Source organism: Cetorhinus maximus, chromosome 31 (genome assembly GCF_964194155.1).
Source record: "Cetorhinus maximus chromosome 31, sCetMax3.hap1.1, whole genome shotgun sequence".
NCBI lineage: Eukaryota > Metazoa > Chordata > Chondrichthyes > Lamniformes > Cetorhinidae > Cetorhinus > Cetorhinus maximus.
This window is the reverse complement of record NC_135909.1, coordinates 905,739-926,545: the sequence shown is the minus strand read 5'-3', so window position 1 is coordinate 926,545 and position 20,807 is coordinate 905,739. Positions and strand designations below refer to the sequence as shown.

General features: G+C 45.7%; 1 protein-coding gene across 3 annotated transcripts in view; it reads right to left on the bottom strand.

The window, feature by feature from the left end:
- The window catches only part of LOC144670180 (ADP-ribose glycohydrolase MACROD1-like), an 886,999-nt gene that overhangs the window by 38,413 nt on the left and 827,779 nt on the right, over positions 1–20,807 (bottom strand). For all 3 annotated transcript variants that reach the window (XR_013573837.1, XM_078532655.1, XM_078532656.1), the window contains one exon: positions 4,603–4,633. Coding sequence is in view for 2 of the 3 variants with exons in the window: in XM_078532655.1 (XP_078388781.1) it covers positions 4,603–4,633 (31 nt within the window). In the remaining variant the exon portion in view is untranslated. The remainder of the gene's footprint in view (positions 1–4,602; positions 4,634–20,807) is intronic.

Below are 20,807 nucleotides of genomic sequence, written 5' to 3'. Positions count from 1 at the left end.
GCACAAACACCATCCATATTCATGAAATCAGCTGAATATTGGAAATATGACAGGAAAATTTGCACTTAAAATGCGAACCAAAAGTGTTATCTCACCAGGGATTTCTGCAAATTGCTGATTCCTACACAGAATGGTTACCAAGGAGCGAATTACTTTGAAAATAATAGAGGCCCAGGAATGAGTTACACAGAGAATAATGCAAAGCTGGGAGCGAATTATACAGGAATAATACAGGACTGCGAGTGAATAATCCACCGCATAGCCAACTCACATTGGACATATTTCTGGAGTGTCAACACATGGCCTCCTGCCTTCAGGCCCAGCCCTCTACAGTCCCGACATATCCAAACTCAGGTTGTGCTGCCTTCCTGTGCCAATCAGAAAGCGAGCAGACTCTTCATTGTCTAATTAGATGATTCTTGACTGTCAGACAAGAATCCCCCATGTCTAATATTCGAATCACTCATAGATAAAGGCTTTGAAAGAAAATTTAATTTCAAAAAGCACAATCTTTTTTCTTGCCCTCTGATATTTCTCCCGGGTTTCCTCGAAGCAGTATCCTGGAAATAACTCTTTAATTCCTGGAGACTCCAGGGCAATCCTGCAGGTTTGGCATATGCCTCAATCCAGGCCGTAATAGAGAGTTAGGAGTGAGTGACCCAGTAGTAGAGACCTGGTAATTGTCGCCGGCATACAGCAAATCCATTGGGGATGAGGCCTGGTAATGAGTTACTAAAAAAGTAATAAAGACTTAGAAGTGAGATAATCAAAAAGTGAAGGAGGACTGGGAGTCAGTTAGACAGAAAATAATAACAATGAGGGAATGAGCCACACAGAATGTAACAGAGACTTGAACAAACCACTGGGTTATGCAGGGAGTGGCACAGATCTGGATGAAAAAATATTGGAAGTGAACTGAGTGTATTAGAGCATACAAAAAGAATGTCAAAGAGAACAAGGAAGTATTTTTTGAAGTGTAGTCATTGTTTTGATGTAGGAAACCATCAGCTGATCTCTCAAGCCTACCTTAAACTCTTGATGGCCATAGCATCATGATGAAATACTTCCTCTCCATATACAGCTCCATGCCCTTGCCCCCACTCTCCCACTTCCCCCCCCTTCCCTTCCACCAACACCCATGCAGCTGTGTAACCCCCTGGGAGAGGCGTAGAAAAAGCCTAGGGTCAAAAATGAAAAAAAAAAATACTCTGGCAAATTCCTCTCAGGTTGACACCCAGTCCAGGAGGTTACATGGACAGAAGGCTGGGGGCAAGGTATTCGGAGAGTAACAACTCCATGGGGAATAGATTCTATGAGAGACATAGATGTCCAGACATAAGTTCTTTTTCATAAATAAGATGAAAGAGGACTTCATTTACCACTCCCCCTCCAACCCCTAAGGATCACATTCCTTCACGGTAAAATATTGGAATATGAGATTTTGACAAGCTTTCATCTGTTAGTGGTAACAAACAAATACCTGCCAATCATGATGAATCTGTGCCGACACTGCTTTTCCACTTCTCAAGTAGCTAATGAAGCATTTAACAAATATAAATCTCCAAAATGTTGCCAACCCAGCTGCACGATGCTCAACCATGTTACAAGCAGCTCAATAAAAAACAAGTCTGAAAACACATTTCAGTGACTGATCTCTGCAAACTCTGATTAGTACTGTAAGTTGGACGTAACGAAAAATGTAAAAGAGTAAAAGCAAAATACTGCTGACGCTGGAGATCTGAAATAAAAAGAGAAAGTGCTGGAAAAGCTCAGCAGATCTGGCAGCAGCTTTGGAGAGAGAAATGTTTTGAGTCCAATATGATTTTTCTAAATGTTAACTCCACAGATGCTGCCAGACCCGCTGAGATTTTCTGTTTTTATAACAAAAAAAAGTCTTAGGTCTATATCACGGCTTTGACGGCCCCCAGGATGTCCCAAAATACTTCACAGCCAATGAAGTGCTTATTGAAGTGTAGTCATTTTTATAATGTAGGAAACACAGCAGCCATTATGTGCACAGCAAGCTACCACAAACAGCAAATTGATAATGACCGGATCATCTGTTTTATGGCATTGGTTGATGGATAAATATTGGCCCTAGGACAGCAGAGAGAGAAATCCCCTGTTCTTCTTCAAGTAGCAGCAATGGAATCTTTTAAGCCCACCTGAGAGGGAAGAGGGATCTTGGTTTAATGTCTCAACTAAAAGGCAACAACACAGCACTGCCCCTCTAACAGTACAGGCTCTTTCAGTATATTTAAGGGGAGTGACGGGCTGAACTTTATGCTCAAGTTTGTGGGACTTGAACTCACAACCTCCTGCCTTAGAGGTGAGAGTGCTGCCATTGAGCCACAAGTCCTCAAATCTGCAGGGTTTTGTAGGAGTACATCACAAAAGTGGTTAATCCCATCACTCACACTGCAAGGAAATAAGTTTAAAAATGATACAACTTAAGGAGGAGTGCCAAGGCAAGGCCTGAATCTTACTGTAAACTAATTGAGACATTAATGTATTGGATAGAAAGTTGAAGTTGCAATCAATTTAAAAACAGGCACAGAGAGAAACATGTGCAAGAAAGTGGAAAGAAAGATATTGGAGGTGAAAATGGTAGGGTTATACAAATAATATCACACGTGATATTATGGAAGGAGAATGTAATGGACAAGTCAGCCTGCATTAATCTCTTTTACTCTTAACTACAGACAAAACTGAAAAAAACCACAATGTCAGAACATAGAAGCATTAGTGGAAATGCTGACCATAAAATTCAAACTCCCTGGCAGGAGGTAATCATAGATCTTTCGATAAGAGAGTTTGGAAGGTGAGGGAAAGCTTAGAGAATAAGAGATCTGGGAATGAGTAACTCACAGGTTGATGTTTGATGGTATTCCCATATTCAGTGATCAGCACAGAGGTGAGGCCTAGGGGAGGTGCTCCCACTGCTAGCACGATATCCTTGGTCTATTGGGGATCTGCCCTGACATCAGTGGTTAATATACCAAGCGGCATTTTGGCCTCAACTCTTGCCTAAGTGGGCCTCCTCTGAGAGGTGAAGGGAGCAAGGCCAAGATTGGAGGACTTTTATTTTAAAGATACAATATCAGTTCCCTTACCAAGTGAGGGGCTGGTACCATCATACTATTACGCCTCTCCCAGCTGTCACCACACACTGTGATAAAAGCAAAATACTGCGGATGCTGAAGATCTGAAATAAAAACAGAAAGTGGTGGTCTAACTCGGCAGCATCTGTGGGGAGAGAAACAGAGTTAACCTGTTCTGAAGAAGAGTCATATTGAACTCAAAACGTTAACTTTTTTCTCTCTCCACAGATGCTGCCAGCTGAGTTTCTTCAGCACTTTCTGTTTTTATTACGACACTTTTGTGACCTCTCCTTGTAGGGAACGGCCCCAGGTGACCATCCCTCTCCACCCCACCCTACCCCCTCAGCCCTATCCCCAAGCATTGGTCCCTGACCTCCACTCACACCAAGACAAACACAAGAAACTCTCTATTTGCTGCTTACTCCAGCTCTGTAACGTTGCATCCAAACCTGCCACTCATGAACAAACAAACCCAACCTCCATGCTCCAATGTCCCACATTCACCAGTGAGAAACAGCCTGCTAGGCTGACCGGTTTAAAAAAAAATTGTAAGTGCACTTCCCGTATCTTTAACCTGTGGAAATGTAAAATATCTTTCACACATGAGCACTGAGGACCCTGAAGTTCCTCCTGATAGACACTTCTGTACATTCAGTAAGGCCTTAAGGAGGAAATCTGCATACAAATTGCCTGTCAGTATCCTACCAACAGCCCAATGACCCGCCTCGAGCCACTTACAGTGCATGCCAGCAAATTCAAGCAAGGCTTAAGTGGAATCCAGTGTGATTATTTAAAGCAGATGTATCATTTCAATTTTACTCACTTATTCATTCATTATCATTTAGGCTGAAGTCTTCATAAAAATATGCAGAGAAGATCCCGAAGGACTCTGCATCCATTTCATAGTATCACTCACACGTGATGGTGGTTTTGTGCATAAGTGAGAGTGGCTGGCTTGGCAATGGTGAGGATGCAGTAACTCAGAGATTGGGGCTGGACTCTTTTGGTGGTGGGCAGAGGTAACACAGAAACTGGGGTTGGAGTCTCACTGTGCTGCGTGGTAGGGAGTGTCTGGGCGAGTACAGAACAAGGGGACAGAACCTTAACATTAAGAGTCAGGCTGTTTAGGGGTGATGTCAGGCAGCACTTCCTCACACCTCACACTTCCTCACACCAGGAACTCTCTCCCCCAAGAATTTGCTGAGGCTGAGAGGTCAACTGAAAATTTCAAAACTGAGATCGATGGATTTATGTTGGGTAATGGATTAAGGGTTATGGAACCAAGGAGGGTAAATGGAGTTAAGATACAGGTCAGAGGCTGAATAACCTCCTCCTGTTCCTCTGTAAAGAAACAGCAGAATTTTTTACGTATCTGTGAAGGAACTGTTGGTTTCTTCCCATGTAGTAATTCCCACATCTGACTGCACTTAACACTGAAAAAGAGCTCTTTAATTTACTGGGCAAAATGTTTAAGAATTAATAAAACAACTTTATAACTTACCATAAATTCCAGTTGAGATACAGGGAAAAGCCTGCAATAAAAGAAACAATCAATCAACCTGTACTTTTTACACATTCAATTTGTTTTTTTTAAATCAACAATATTGCCCATTAATTGTCTTGCAAATCCACCATTTTGGTCCCCTGTGCTTAAGTGTATTTTCTCGCATGCTTTGATGAACCCATGTGCCGCACGCTTTTCCCAGGAGTTGAAATGCTTCTGGTCATCTCTCAACGCCACTTTTGAACATGGTGCTGAGAATACCTGAAAGTCAGGTTGCCAACCCTCCATGAATTCCCTGGAGTCTCCAGGAATTCTAAAGGGCACTGCTGCGAACAACCCAGAAAAAAAATCATTGAGCACCAATATAACTTGTGTGCATTGTCACTTTAAACACTTCTGCTAATTACTTATCAAAATATTGGAGATGGGAAAGGCAGCTATTTACCTGATGGGGCAGTTGGAGGCACAGGGTTATTTGATGAAACCTCCAGGGACGTGTTCAACCAAAGTTGGCGACCCAAATTAAGTCACCAATTAATTTGAAATCTGCCTCGTTTTCCAATACAAAATTGCTCAAAAGGAAAGGAGCTCCTATTGTTTCTGATGGATATAATCTGCATCCAACCAATGATCTCAGAATGGTTTACAACAGCTCCCCAATGGCCCATGTGGAGAATTTACTGCTATACTTCCAACAAGTGTTTAATTGGCTGTAAAATGCTTTGGGACATCCTGAATTCATGAAAGGCACTATATGAATGAGAGTTCTTTCTTCTTTGAGACCTGTGTCCCACAAACACAACTCTGTTTTCTTTGTGGGGTGCTGCATTATTGGGTTTGTTGGAGGGCATGAACTCAGTGATGAAATGATCAGAGGAGTTGAGCTGGCCTTCTTCCTCCTTGGCCAGGGTTCGAGGCACAGGAGAATTGCGCAGGTGCTGCGAGCAGCAACTTATCAAGGGACAACCGCTGGCAGATGGAGATTGCACAACCCATGATACCTGGTGGCTGAGAACACTCCCTGCCAACAGCTGCTGAAATGAGCTGGAGTACTTTGCTAACTGTGGTCGTTTAATTTAAAGTGATGATAAGAAGGCGAGATCCCTGGTGAATATGGAAATGAGCTGGCACTAGTAGCATAGCTGCCATATGGTCCTACCAAGTGAAAATAACAGTGTGTATATTATCCAGGATATGTATGTGAGGAGACATATTCAGTCCAGAGTTACGAACATATGAATTAGGAGCAGGAGTAGACCATTTAGCCCCTTCAGCCTGGTCTGCCATTCAATAAGATCAAGGCTGATCCAATTGAGGCCTCAATACCACTTTCCTGCCTATCCCCCTGTAACCTTTGACTTGCTTATTAGTGAAGATTCATAGCAACAAAGGAACAGAAGGAGGCCATTCAGCCCCTCAACCTGTTCCACCAAACAATGAGATCATGGCTGATTTGTGACCTAATTCCACCTACTTGTCTTTGCCCCAATTCTCTTAATATCTTTGGTTTACAAAAACCTATCAATCTCAGATTTAAAGTCAACAAGTGATCTAGCATTAATTGCCATTTGTGGAAGAGAGTCCCAAACTTTTATTGCCCTTTGGATGGAAAAGTATATTCTAATGTCAATCCTGAAAGTCTGGCTCTAATTTTTAGACTATGACGCCAGTCCTAGACCTCCCAACCCTTGGCAATAGTTTCTCTCTATCTACCCTATTGGTTCCCCTTAATATTTGAAAAACTTCAATCAGATCACTTATTAACCTCCTAAATTCCAGGGAATGAAACACTATTTTGTGTAATCTCTTCTCCTACTTTAATCTTTGGAGTCCAGGTGTCATTCTGAGAAATGTACGCTGCACTACCTCCATGGTCAATACATCCTGCGTAAGGTGTGGTGCCCATGATTGTTCATAGTACCCCAAGTGTGGTGGTCTTAACCAGGGCTTTGTATAGCTGAAGCATGACAGCTACCACCTTGTATTCTAGTTCCTAAATTCCTAAATTAAGATACCAGCACTGTCCTGAGGCGTCATTTATCCTTGTACCTCTGCTTTTATCCATTTTATGTTTTCACAATTTGTATACCTGTGACCCTATGTCTCAGGCTAGATATCACAGAATGAGCATTCTGTGTCACTCTCCATTTTGCACAAAGATGCCTGCTGACTGTGCCCTGCCCTCCAACAACACTTGGGCAACAGGGCAACACTTGCAATCACGGAACAGTGTGCTGGAATGCCAATATTCACCACACTACTTTACAAATCTATTTCTAAGCATAATGATTTTATCAGAAAGTAGATGTGGATAAATTTTAACTTGGAAATGTGGTTGTGCAGAAAATAGGAAACAAATTTAAAAAGGCTGGAATCAGAAAGACAACCAACCAATCATTAAACGGTCAGACTGCAGCTGCTCCCTCTGTTACAGAAAGAGAAACATTTCCATTAATACGTTATCGGAACAGGTGGCCAATGAAGAATTCATTTCTTTCCTTATTTTGGAAGTGTTTTTCTTGGAGCGTTCTCTCTCCTCTCTTGAAGATGCTGCTTCCTGATGGGTTACAGTTCCATGGCCTTTGGTAGTCCTCCACTGCTTCATCGCAACTAACTGTTCTTCATGGATCAGCCTTGCCTGGGAGTGTTGGCTGTCATGAGCTTTCTAACCTTAACTTTCCAGCAGGGGACACAGGTTAGGGATCAGGAGTAGGAACCCTGGTTAATGTTCCCCTCTCCTAACTTAGAAACACTGATGACAATTGCTGTTCAACACTTAGTTCAGCACAGACTAGGGACTGTGCCTGGGATCTTCCTGTCTCAGTTCATTTACTGACTAATGCATTGGGAGTGGGGTGTGGCGGATAGGTACAGGAATTTGTAGCCTGACTCAATATTGTATACCACTTTGTGGCAGCATAATGCATGCATCATGACTGTTTGGGGCAGGCTATGGGGCTCTTCCCGTCTGAGGCTTTTGTATCATGTATGATAGAGCACATGCATCCAGAGACATTCTTCCTTATTTTTCATAGATGGTTAGGCTGGGGGAAAGGTGCTGGGTTGGGGCCCAATGTTAGGACAATGACCCCTCACATATATAATGTGTTAAAGATCAGTACTGCAGATAAAGCCGCACCCAATACACAGAGATTGATGTGTTGATCTTCATTTTGAGAATCTTACTCAACATCGCTGTAAATAAGAATGACTTGCATTATATAGCACTTTTCACTTCAGAATGCTCCAAAGCACTTTTGAACTGTAGTCACAGGAGGAAACACAGCAATTTGCACACAGCAAGCTCCCACAAACAGCAATGAGATAAATGGCCTGGAGTGGGACTTGAACCCTGAATCTTGTGACTCAGAGGCAAGAAAGCGAACACCTGAGCCACAGCTGATTTTGATAACTATCAAATATTATTGGCCCCTAATTTTGGTCTGCCCCACAAGTGAAAACAACTTCTCAATGACCCTATCAAATTCCCTCATAATATTAAAGATTTCTATCATCCCTCAGCTTTCTCTTTTTGAGAGTAAAGAACCCCAGTATGTACAGTCCTTCCTGATCTAAACTCTCAGTTCTGGCATCATCCCGTGTAAATTATTTTTGCACCTACTGCAGTGCCTTTATATCCTTTTGTAATATGGAGACTAGGACCATACATAGTATCCCAAATGCTATATATTTGAGTGATGGACTATACAGGTCCCCATTTCGTGAAAAGGGAAAGTCCCTGCCTCCCTCCCTGTATTGCGGTTACTATGAAGTAAAACATTGTGACGAGGCACGACTGAAGAACAGCAAGGTTATGGTTCGGACATCGGGTACACAGGTTAAGTTGCCTTGCTGGTCATCAGATGAGAACAGGCTACCTTTTCACTGAGATAATGGTCACTTGATCCCAGTGCAATGTGTTTATTAGAAAAATGTGCTGATTCTGTAACCTGGGAGTATTGTACTCAAATGATGTGGAACAGACCGTCAACCTTTATCTTGTGTGCTGAAGACATGCTGGTACAGCTGGGAAATAAAATCAACTGGCTTAATTATTCTGTAAATAGCATAATTCCTCACAAAACTATATCAAGGGGCCAAGGCGACACATGTCAGGGTGCACAGTCAACCCAGAACCAGCTTGTGACAGTATAAAGCTGGCCCACAGCAGGTTGTTAGAATGTGCAGCCAACACAGTACCAGCTGGTTAGGATATGGAGCCAGCCCAGGATTTCCAGGAACTAAATTTTGAAAATGTTTCCCTAATAAAGGGTTGTGTTCCGGAACTATTGTTTCATTTAAAAGGGGAAATTTTCAAGGACAGTTCAAAAGAGCCTCCAAGCAACAGTTCATAAGGAGGAAGAAAATCGGATGGATCTATTGGCAGTGACTGAGAGATCACATCAGGATAAGACCAAGAGAATCAGAATTGGCCTTGTAAAGTCCTCCTCATTAACATCTGGGGCCTGATGCTTAAATTGATGGAGCCGTTTCCCACCCTAGTCAAGCATCAGCCTGACATGGACGTACTTATATTTGTTTATCAGCCATCATCCCAGGCTCGAAGTTCTGAGTCCTGAATATTGGACTCGAAACATTAACTCTGTTTCTTTCTTCATAGATGCTGTCAGACCTGCTGAGTTTTTTTTCCAGCATTTTCTGTTTTCATTTCAGGTTTCCAGCATCCGCAGCGTTTTGCTTTTATATCATCCCAGACTCCTTCACCACTATCCCCAGGTATGTCTCACTGGTAGGATCGACCCATCAAAGGTGGTCTCGATTTTTTCATGGCTTCAGGACAAACAAGGTCAAAGAAACTTCCTGCTGATCACACTTACTGCTGCTCCTCAGTGATGAATTGATACTGCTCCAGATCGAACATCGCTTGAAGGAAACACTGAGGGAATCCAGCGCACAGAATGTTCTGGATGGGTTAATTCAATAGTTGCACCCAGAATAGTTTAGCAGTATGGCTGCCACCAACAATATTGTTAGGGTTAGTGACCCTTGTACCATCCTTGTGAAGATGGGAGTCTCATTTCCAACATGAAGGTATCTTCCATTGTGTAGCATGGCACTACCAACATGGCATTCTAATCTTCATGGTTCAGGCCTGTGCTGAGTTAGGTGAGAATGTAACTTTCTGCATCAAATACTTTAGAAAATGAAGTGGGTCAGATACATTACCCACCCTCCCCCTCAACCTATTAAAATGTATCTGTGGTTGAGAAGGATGCTCACTGAAAGAATACAGGAATTTATATTCCTGACATACTGACAATTGAAGAACTGCTGATCAATATGGATCAAGTCAGGAAGTTCTTCTACAGGTGTAAGAGGTGAATTATATTAATCCAGTTTAAACTGGTTTCCTGCCACTTGGCAATGCTGAACAGGTCCCAGGAGTTCTACTCACTCAATCATCAATCATAAAATTCATTATGAACAGGGATCACTCAGCAGCCTCCTGTCTCACACTTTAATCTATTCAGTAATGAAAGGGACAAGCATCTGGAAATGGTAGGTGAAAGAATGGGGTCGGGGGGGGGAAAGTAATAGAATTCCCCTCTCACCCGATCCCCTCCTGTTTATTCAATGGAAGCAGAAAATTATATACTGCAGCAGCTCCACGATGAGTGAGCCAGTTTAACCAGTCAATGACGGAGCCATACAGACTTTAATTTTGTGGAGAGGCTGGAGAACTGGGGGTCTTTTCAATTACAAGAACTTCAAATATTTATTTAATAACTCTGATGTAGTAAAACTTCCCAAGGTGCTTCACGGAAGCGTTATCGAACTCAGTTTGGCACTGTGTCACGTAAGGAGCTTTCAAGGACAGGTGATTAAAGTTTTAGGGAGGGTCTTAAAAGGTGGAGAGAGAATGTGGAAAGGTTTAGGGAAGGAATTCCAGAACTTAGGGTTCAGGCACCCGAAGGCATAGCTGCCAATGGTGGACCGATAGAAATCGGGGGATGCTCAGGGGGTTAGAGTTGCAAGAGTGCAGAGATCACAGAGGGTTATAGGGGCTGGAGGAGGTTACAGGGATAGGTTGGGTTGTAGAGGTTGGAGGTCACAGAGATAGGGAGTGTTGATAGGGGCTGTAGGAGATTGCAGAGATAGGGAGGTTGTAGGGGTTGGAGAAGGTCACAGAGATAGGGAGGGCTGTAAAGGCTGGAGGAGGTTATAGAGATTGGGACAGTTGTAGGAGCAGTAGCAGGTTACAGAGATGGGGGGGGGTTGTAGGGCTAGAGGCGGTTACAGAGATAGGGAGGGTTGTAAGGGCTGGAGGCAGTTACAGAGATAGGGAGGGTTGTAGGGACTGGAGGAGGTTACAGAGATAGGGAGGGTTGTAGGGGCTGGAGGAGGTTACAGAGATAGGGAGGGTTGTAGGGGCTGGAGGAGGTTACAGAGATAGGGAGGGTTGTAGGGGCTGGAGGAGGTTACAGAGATAGGGAGTGTTGTAGGGGCTGGAGGAGGTTACAGAGATTGGGAGGGTTGTAGAGACTGGAGGAGGTTACAGAGGTAGGGAGGGTTGTAGGGACTGGAGAATGTTTCGGAGATAGGGGAGTGTAGAGACTGGAGGAGGTTACAGAGATGGAGGAGGTTACAGAGATAGGTAGGGTTTTGGGGTTGGAGGAGGTTAAAAGAGATTGGGAGGGCTGTAGGGGCAGGAGGAGGTTACAGAGTGGGGGGGGGGGGGGGGGGGGGGTGTCACAATAGAGGAATTTGAAAACAATTGTGAGAATATTAAAATGGAAATATTTCCTGATCAGAAACCAACGTAATATAATATAAGGTAATGGTTAGACCACATTATGATTTGTATTAGGAGGGTTGAGCCATTTGGTTAAAGATTAAGTTTAAAGGAAGAAAGGTGGGTAAGGGTTGAAATTTCATTGGGTGGGTCCTGGATGGCTGATGGCACAAGTACCAGTGATATGACTAAAAGAGAGGTAAACTGTTAGCATGAAAGGAAGAGAGAATGAAGTGGGGGTAAGGCTACAAGGTTACAGATTGGCATGGCATTACGGATGGGCATGGAGCAATTTAAACACAAGAATGAGGATTTTAAATTGGGACCAGAAGCTAGTGCAACAAGAACAGGAGTTGTGGATGAGGGGACTTAGTGCAGGGTAGGATTTAGGCAGCAGAGCTTTGGAGGAGCTATGAGTGCACCTGCAGCACTCGGACTGCAGCAGTTCAAGAACACGGCTCACCATCACTTTCTCAGGGCAATTAGAGATGGGCAATAACTGCTGACCTTGCCAACAACGCACACATCCCAAGAATGAATGTTAAAGATGTGTGCATGCTTCCTGATCTCCATAGTGAAGCCTAGTAGGCCCAATTAGTGCCCAAAATTGCGCAGCCAATTTCATAGATCAATGGCTTTGATCTTGCCAATGTCCAGCTGGGAGAAGTTACAGTTAATCCAAAATGGGATGTTGAATAAACAGCCTAACAGCACAGAGACAGTGGAGGGGATTAAGAGAAACGCAGGAGAAGTAAAATCCAAAATGCTATTGGCCAGTGCAGAAAACAAACTAAATAGAAACGGTAAAAAAAAATCTTTTGCTCAAAGTGTGCTCATAAATAACGAACCATTTCCCTAAGTGTCCCATTAGTCAGCGTGTGGTGAGAATGTTCACAAACCCTTCAGTGGAAACCCTAGAGGCATTGTGTTTACACTCAGTGATGGGTGGGTGAAGACAATGCAATCAGAATCAATTGGCTCTCTTCCCCTCGCCTGTCAACAGCTCTGCAACAGTATATCCCCTGACAAAGAGATGCTAACAAGACAGCAGGCTTTGTCTGAAGACATCCGACAGTTAGCTTCCATCACACGTGGGTTATCACTATGTTAATCTGAGCAGAACAAGGAAAGCAAAGCAGATTCTTAATGCTCTTTTTGTAGCGCTGGACACATCTGGTAAGTACGGATCTCAGGGCTGGGTTAGTGGACTATGTGCAATAAATGGTGTACAATGATGTCAAAGGCAATATGCTCCTTCGCCTTACACACCCTCCAGTTACATTTACCATTTTACTAAACAGTGATATGTTATACAACAGTAGGGGTGGAATTTCTGACTTGGAACTATATCGGCCGTTCCTTCACTGTCACTGGGTCAAAAGCCTGGAACTCACTCCTTAACAGCACTGTGAGTGTACCTACGCCACATGGACTGCAGCGGTTCAAGAAGGTGGCTCACCATCATCTTCTCAAGGGCAATTAGGGATGGGCAATAAATGCTGGCCTAGCCAGCGACACCCACATCCAGTGAACGAGTAAAAGAATTACATTCCTTTATAAAACACTGTCAAAAGTAGCCTAATGGCCAACATATTGGGTGGAATTTTGCATGCCAGTCGGCAGGCGTGTTTGGCAGCGTGAGCGGAAAATGTGGCAAGAAGGCCAAAAATCAGTTTCACGATGTCGTGAAACCAGTTTACAATCGTCCGCTCTGCTCATCAATGGCGGGGCGTGTTTCCTGGTGTCGAACATTGGTAACTTCATTGTAATACATAATCTGCATATCATTATAAGCCCAGCTCACCGGAATCATCCGCCCCACGCTGGATCATCCGAGAACGTCTGCGTGATTGCACACTGATGTGTTTCACAACTGAACGTGCACCTGGCGAGCTGCACTTTGCTCGGGACCTCGAGGTTTGTTTGTCTACCTTGCTTCGGACATCACTCGCGGTCATCAGCGCCAGGCTTTGCTGGCAGCACCACATCACTTTTAGGAGGGCTCATGGGCAGGTCTCTACTTATGAGACCAGCCGTGAGGAGGTGGGGGGAGGGCTTTTCAACGGCTGCAGGGCTGTAGCTTGCTTGGGGAAGGTGGATAAGCGGCCTCAGGCAAGGGGAGAGGCTGCAGGGCCAGGGGATTACTGGGGGAGGGAGGTTATTCCAGGGTATGTGTGGGGACACATGTTGATCTGTGTAAGTGGCCTCAAGAGGGTGAGGGCTGAGGAGGCAGTCTCCAGAGGAGGTGAGGCCAGATGAAGATGTAAGGGTGTGTGTGGGAGAGTGAGTGGTGATGTCCCTTGAGCTGGCAGTCAGTGAGATGCCAGTGAATGCGTGATGACCTTGTGAGTGTGTGAGCTTAGAGTGATGAGATGGCTGCCTACCCTGGTGGCACAGATGAGATCATTCATCCTCTTTCTGCAATGGACGGTGAACCTCTTCTGTGCAGCATTGGCACTGACCACCTCTGCCAGCGCCTCCCAAGCCAGAGTGGTGAGACTGGTGGACCTCCAGCTGGGCTAGAGGACATCACACTGGGCTCCAATGGTGTCCAGAAGGCATCCCAGGGATGCATCACTGAATCAGGGGATTGTAGTCTTCTTGCCTTTCAGGGCCATGTCTTCTGTGCAGCACTCCTGGGCTGGAAGCACTGAGAGGTGCGCGCATGGCTGCACTTTAAATCTGGCACCCGGTGTGAGGAAGCAGTGAGATGATGGCGTGGCGGGCGAATCGGAGGCTGCCCGCTTGCAAAACAGCGTGTTTCCCGGGAATGCATGATTAATGAGGCAAGATTGGGAGATTACAGCATGAAAAGCCACCATTGCGGCACTTAGTGCAAATCTGGGACGATTGCGCCCATTATCTTATAAATTGTTTTATTTTGTCATTATTTCAGGGCTGTTTGTAGGAGCTTGCTGTGCACAAACTGGCTGTTGCTTATCCTACATTACAACAGTGACATGGGGGAGGCAGTGGTGTAGTGGTAGTGTCACTGGACTACTAATCCAGAGACTCAATAATGCTCTGGGGACAGGAGTTCAAATCCCAACACGGCAGCTGGTGGAAATTAAATTCAATTAGGGTGACCATGAAACTGTCATCGATTGTTGGAAAAACCCATCTGGTTCACTAATGTCCTTTGGAAGGAAATCTGCCTGGTATGGCCTACACATGACTCCAGACCCACAGCAATGTGGCTGATTCTTAACTGCTCTCTGAAATGGCCTAGCAAGTCATTCAGTTCAAGGGCAATTAGGACACATCCCATGAAGAATAAAAAACTACAATTCAGAATTCCTTCCTTAGCTGTGAAGTGCTCTGGGGTGTCCTGACATTGTAAAAGGTGCTGTAGAAATGCAATATTTTTTTCCCATGAAATGTCTTCAGGGAAAATGGTGAGGAAAGAAATCTGGGGTGAACTGATGACACTTCTAGTTTATGGACTGTCTGAATCCCACGATCAGATCAGCTCGCTCACTGAGCATTTCTTATTACCTACTCCATAAGAAGGCGAGTCTGATTTACTCATGGAACGCTAAGCACACTGCCTACCACTACTTGATACTAGTGAGTTCATGATTATAATGAGGCAAAACAATGTCACCTACACAAATAATCAGTAGCACTGGCTCTGATAAGACAGTACATCATCTGACTCCCTTCTTCCCCCAGCTCACCGTGAAGTTCTGCAGGTCCAATGTTAAATTTAGCTGCTGCATTTCAAGCCCCAGTGCACATGGCTGTACACATATTCTAATTGATATCAGGAAAATCAGCAGTTATATAATATCCTTGGCAACATGTAACCATGATTCAACAAAATTAACAGATATGACACAGGGCTTTTTCTCCTAAATAGTGTTACACCAAAATCCAATTAATTCTGTGATTTTTAAATTCTTACTAACTCATATGCTGAATGCCATTTGGTTGCACTATTCTTCTGAAGGTGCAAATTACAGACGGTAATGAAACCACTAAATATCCTGTATGAATAAGTCTGTTATTAGGACTTTAGACAGGCGTGTATTCGCTCAAGAGATAAGAAGAAATCCTGTGAATGCTGGAAATGCTCCACCTAAACAGAACATGCCAGAAATGCAGAGTAGACCAGCCAGCATTTTAAAGAGAGAGGCAGGTTAATGATGCAGGATGGACTCTTCCAGTGTCTCATCATCCAAGAAAACACAGGCAATCCTCTGCTGGTCGGACAAGGCTCTGGTGCCTACTGGGCCAGGCTAGAGACAGGAGTTGATTGATGTGCACAAGGCCTTCATGATATTTCCTCTGGCAGTGTCGAACCACATGACTGGGTCTTTGAAGAATGCGCAGCATTGCTCTGACAACCCCTCAACAGCAAGCAGTCAAAAGATAACCCTTCCCATATTGATCAGTAATTGGAAAATTCATTCAGAAAGGTCACAAAATGGCTGCCCTGAGGAACAGAAATGTCCCTACCTGAAAATGTTGACATCCTTTGCATTCAAGTGTTCATTTGCGCTCATTTGATATCAATTGCACTCAAAAGCAATCATTTAGCCATCATTTGACATCGATTGCACTCAAAAACAATAATTTATTTATCAGTTAACATTAATGACCTCATTGTCATCAATTGCCCCAAACCGCAGCACTCAAACATTTGTGATTAGCAACATCACACTTACCTTCAACGTTTGGGCACAAAAAATGATCACAGAGTTTAATCTCAATATTTCTGAATTTTGATAGCTTCAAACATCCTAAAACTGGTCTAACTTTAGAAAACGCAGACTCTATTTTAACATATGTTTTGATAAGCTGGTTTTATGCTTTTCTTCATAATTTATAACTAGTACAGCATATTCCTGCCTCCCCCCCACCCCCCGGCTCCAGAACAATTTTTTTCTGCACTTTTCCCCCTCAAACCAAACCCCATCCCCCAAGATTGCACCAGTTTTCTTCCCTCATCTCCCCCTCCCTTTTTCCCCCTTTTCTCCCCTTTCTCTTCTCCCTGACTTTTCCCTTCCTTTCCCTTCTCCCTTGCCTCCTTTCTCTCTCCCCCCCTCTTCTGACCCTGCCTCCCCCTCTCTTTCTTTCCCTTTCTCTCCCAACTCTCTTTCCCCCGTGCTCTCCAGCAACCCCCCTCTCTCTCTCCCTCCACCCCCATCCCGGAGAGCTCAGGTTGCAGGGTCGGCTGGAACCACAAGTGGTTCCAGAGGCTGGCTCTGCTGCAGTTTTCCAGCCAGCATGGGACCAGCGATGGCAGCAGGAGCAAGGTAAGTGTTGGGTTAGGGAAGTTAGGAAGTGGGATAGAGAAAGTGGTTGGTGGGGGAGGGGGGGCACGGGGGAATGGAGCTCAGCAGTGAGGCACAAGGCCGGTGACTTCAGGGTGAGGCACAACGCTCGGGAGTTTGGCGATGAGACTCGACGCCTGGGAATTTGGAAGAGAAGACCAAGGCCCGGGATCTTGAAGGTGAGGACTGACACCTGGGAGTTTTGTGGCAAGGCAGCAAGGCCCAAGGCCCGAGACCTGTGACTTTGGAGGCAAGGCCCAAGGCCCAGGAGTCTGGAGGTGAGACCTGTGATCCGGGAGTTTGGCGGCAGGGCTTGAGACCCAGGAGTTTGCCAGTGACGCGGCAAGGCCCGAGGCCCATGACTTAGGTGGTGAGGTCTAAGACCCGGGAATCTGGCGGTGAGGCCTGAGACCTGGGAATTTGGCGGCGAGGTCTGAGACCCGGGAGTCTGGCAGTGAGGCCTGAGACCAGGAGTTTGGCCGGTGAGGCCTGAGATCCAGGAGGTTCGCAGCAAGGCCCAAGGCCTGGAAGTTTGGCGGTGAGGCCTGAGACCCGGGAGTTTGGAGGTGTGGCCTGAGACCTGGGAGTTTGGCGGTGAGGCCTGAGGCCTGGGAGTTTGGCAACGAGACCCGAGGCCTGGGAGTTTGGCGGCAAGGCCTGAGACCTGGGAGTTTGGCAGCGAGACCCAAGGCCCGGGAGTTTGGCGGCAAGGACTGAGACCTGGGAGTTTGGCAGCGAGACCCGAGGCCCGGGAGTTTGGCGGCAAGGCCTGAGACCTGGGAGTTTGACAGTGATGCCTGACACCTGGAAGTTTGGCAGTGAGGCCTGAGACCCGGGAGTTTGGAGGTGTGGCCTGAGACCTGGGAGTTTGGCGGTGAGGCCTGAGGCCTGGGAGTTTGGCAACGAGACCCGAGGCCTGGGAGTTTGGCGGCAAGGCCTGAGACCTGGGAGTTTGGCAGCGAGACCCAAGGCCCGGGAGTTTGGCGGCAAGGACTGAGACCTGGGAGTTTGGCAGCGAGACCCGAGGCCCGGGAGTTTGGCGGCAAGGCCTGAGACCTGGGAGTTTGACAGTGATGCCTGACACCTGGGAGTTTGGCAGTGAGGCCTGACACCTGGGAGTTTGGCAGCGAGACCCGAGGCCTGGGAGTTTGGCGGCGAGGCCTGAGACCTGGGATTTTGGCGGCAAGGCCTGAGGCCTGGGAGTTTGGTGGCGAGGCCCGAAGCTCCAAGACAGGCGGGGCAGAGTGTAGGCCCTGAGACTGGAGAGGTGGGGATTGGGGGTGTGGAGGCTCCGAGACTTTGGGGAGGAGGGAATCATCAGTCAGGTTGGTGGGTGGGGCTGCTGGGTTACCGGGAGGAGATCGGGGGTCTGGTGGGGTGAAGGGAATCACCAGAGAATTCTGAGGAGGTGGGGGGCGGAGGAAGGCACCAGGTACACGGAGACTCAGGCTGGCCATGCCACGACCTGTATGTTTTTTCCCCTGCATGACAATTAATGTATGAATAAAATGAATTAAGAACTGATGGGGATCTGGTGGTGCTCTCAAGCATGTATAGTGGAAAGATTTTTTGGACTACATTAAAAAAACTATAAGTTCAGATATTATTTAAGTAATTAATTTCCTGATATTTTTCAATGCAGGTTGCTACACACATTTGATTCCTTTGAGTGCATTTGATGCCTTGGAGCGTATTTGTCAGCTTTCAGCTCATTTGTTAGCTTTGAGCGTAATTGTTAGCTTCAGGCACACTCAATGTCTTCCAGCGCCTTTTGTCTTTGATCACATTTGATGTGATATAAGGCAAAACGCTGCAGACTGCATGAAAAACTCATTCCAAATTAGAACATTTGATGTCAAATGATCACCTAACGTTTTTGAGCACATTTGAATGTAAAAATGATGTCAAAATTTTTGGATAGGGATTTTTTGTAGGCTGAGGTACAGTATCAACCTGAGTAGAGGGAGGATTACATCGTTTGTGCGAGGATTACATTGAGTTTGACCTTAGAATCTTTGATAGACCAGTATAAAGGGAGATTTAGTGTGTATCTGGCCCATGTTGTACCTGGTCTAAGAATCTTTGACGGGATTGTATGAAGGGGGCTTTACTGTGTATCTAGCCCATGTTGTTTCATTAAAAGATGCTCTCTTGTCTGCCCGAAACTTGCTGCTCTTCCAGTGCAAAGAGCTGTCAACGACCAAATATTGGAGATTGGCACATTCCAAAAGATCCAAGACTATGTGCTGAAGGATGCACAACAGCTTGGGGCAGCTGCTGCAAAGGTCATTGTCTAAGGCCCTCCAGTCATAGCACATCAAGGGGCTGGAACCCATGCAAAACCCCTCGGGCTGCATGCACCAGAGAATGTTTGACATGCGGTGTAAATATACATTGTAAATATAACCTTTTATGGTGAGTTAGTGAGACACCTCATGTGCAATATTGAAAGAAACTGATTTGTATTGCCCTTTATGTAACGCCAAATTTGAACTGTTGTGAATATACCTTTACAAATTTTTTTGAATAAAGCATATTTTCTGGAAACAAGAAGTGTTGTACCTGACCAGAGAATCTTTGATGGGACGATGCAGAGTGAGATTTATTCTGTAACAGGGACTGCAGTGGTTCGAGGAGACAGCTCACCACCACCTTCTCAAGGGCATTTAGGGATGGGAATAAATGTTGGCCCAGCCAGTGACGCCCACATTCCGTGGAAGAATAAAAAAAAGACTAACATAGGGGTACTTAATACAGGCAAAATATTTATTCCTCAGGCATGAGATCTGTCCATTGATGAATAAGCAGACAATTAGAATCCATTTACAAATACACTAAGAGCAATCCACAGCTTGCCCAGATGTTTGTGGGGGTGGGGGGTGGTTGCTTAGGGGGATGAGTGAATTGAAACAAAGCCAGCAAAAAAAAGAAATGATAACAAAGCACTGCAGTTCTCATCTGCTTTCCAACCAGCTCTACCATGTAACATGGAGACAAGAGGCTGAGGATCGAGACAGCCTGCAGCCAATCTGTATCACATGCTGGTAATCCACATTTTTAAGTAGAACAATGCAAGCAGACGCTGAACGTTCAGTGCTCAGCAGAGGACTTAGTTTCATACCCTTACGCCCTCATCCTAATGAATTTCGGGCTCGGCACGATGCTGAACTCTTCTTCCGCTGTCTTCGTCTCTGTGCTCACTTCTTTGGGCAGGAGTCCTCTCCCCGTTCAACGGATCCTTTTACCCACCTCCAATATTCTCCCTCCACCTGGACCCCTCCCTCTGGATTCTTACCTTCTCTTGATCTTTTCATTGAGAACTGTCGGCGTGACACTAGTCGTCTCAATTTCTCTGCTCCTCTCATCCATTCTAATCTGTCTCTCTCTGAACTTACTGCACTCTGTTCTCTCAGGTCCAACCCTAACATTGTCATCAAACCCGCTGACAAGGGCGGTGCTGTTGTTGTCTGGCGCACTGACCTCTACCTCATGGAGGCTGAGCGTCAACTCGCAGACACTTCCTCCTACCTCTCCCTGGACCATGACCCCACCACTGAACATCAAGCCATTGTTTCCAGGACTGTCACTGACCTCATCTCCTCTGGAGATCTTCCTCCCACAGCCTCCAACCTGACAGTCGCCCAACCTCGGACGGCCCGCTTCTACCTCCTACCCAAAATCCACAAACGAGACTGACCCGGCAGACCGATCGTGTCAGCCTGTTCCTGCCCCATGGAACTCATTTCTCGTTATCTTGACTCCCTTCTCTCTCCCCTTGTCCAGTCCCTTCCCACCTACATCCGTGATTCCTCTGACACCTTACGTCACATCAACAATTTCCAGTTCCCTGGCCCCAACTGCCTCCTCTTCACCATGGACGTCCAATCCCTCTACACCTCCATCCCCCACCAGGATGGTCTGAGGGCCCTTAGCTTCTTCCTCAAACAGAGGCCCGAACAATCCCCATCCACCACTACTCTCCTCCGTCTGACTGAACTTGTTCTCACACTGAACAATTTCTCCTTTAACTCCTCTCACTTCCTCCAAATAAAAGGTGTGGCTATGGGTACCTGCATGGGCCCCAGCTATGCCTGTCTCTTTATGGGGTATGTGGAACATTCCTTGTTCCAGTCCTACTCCGGCCCCCTCCCACAACTCTTTCTCCGGTACAT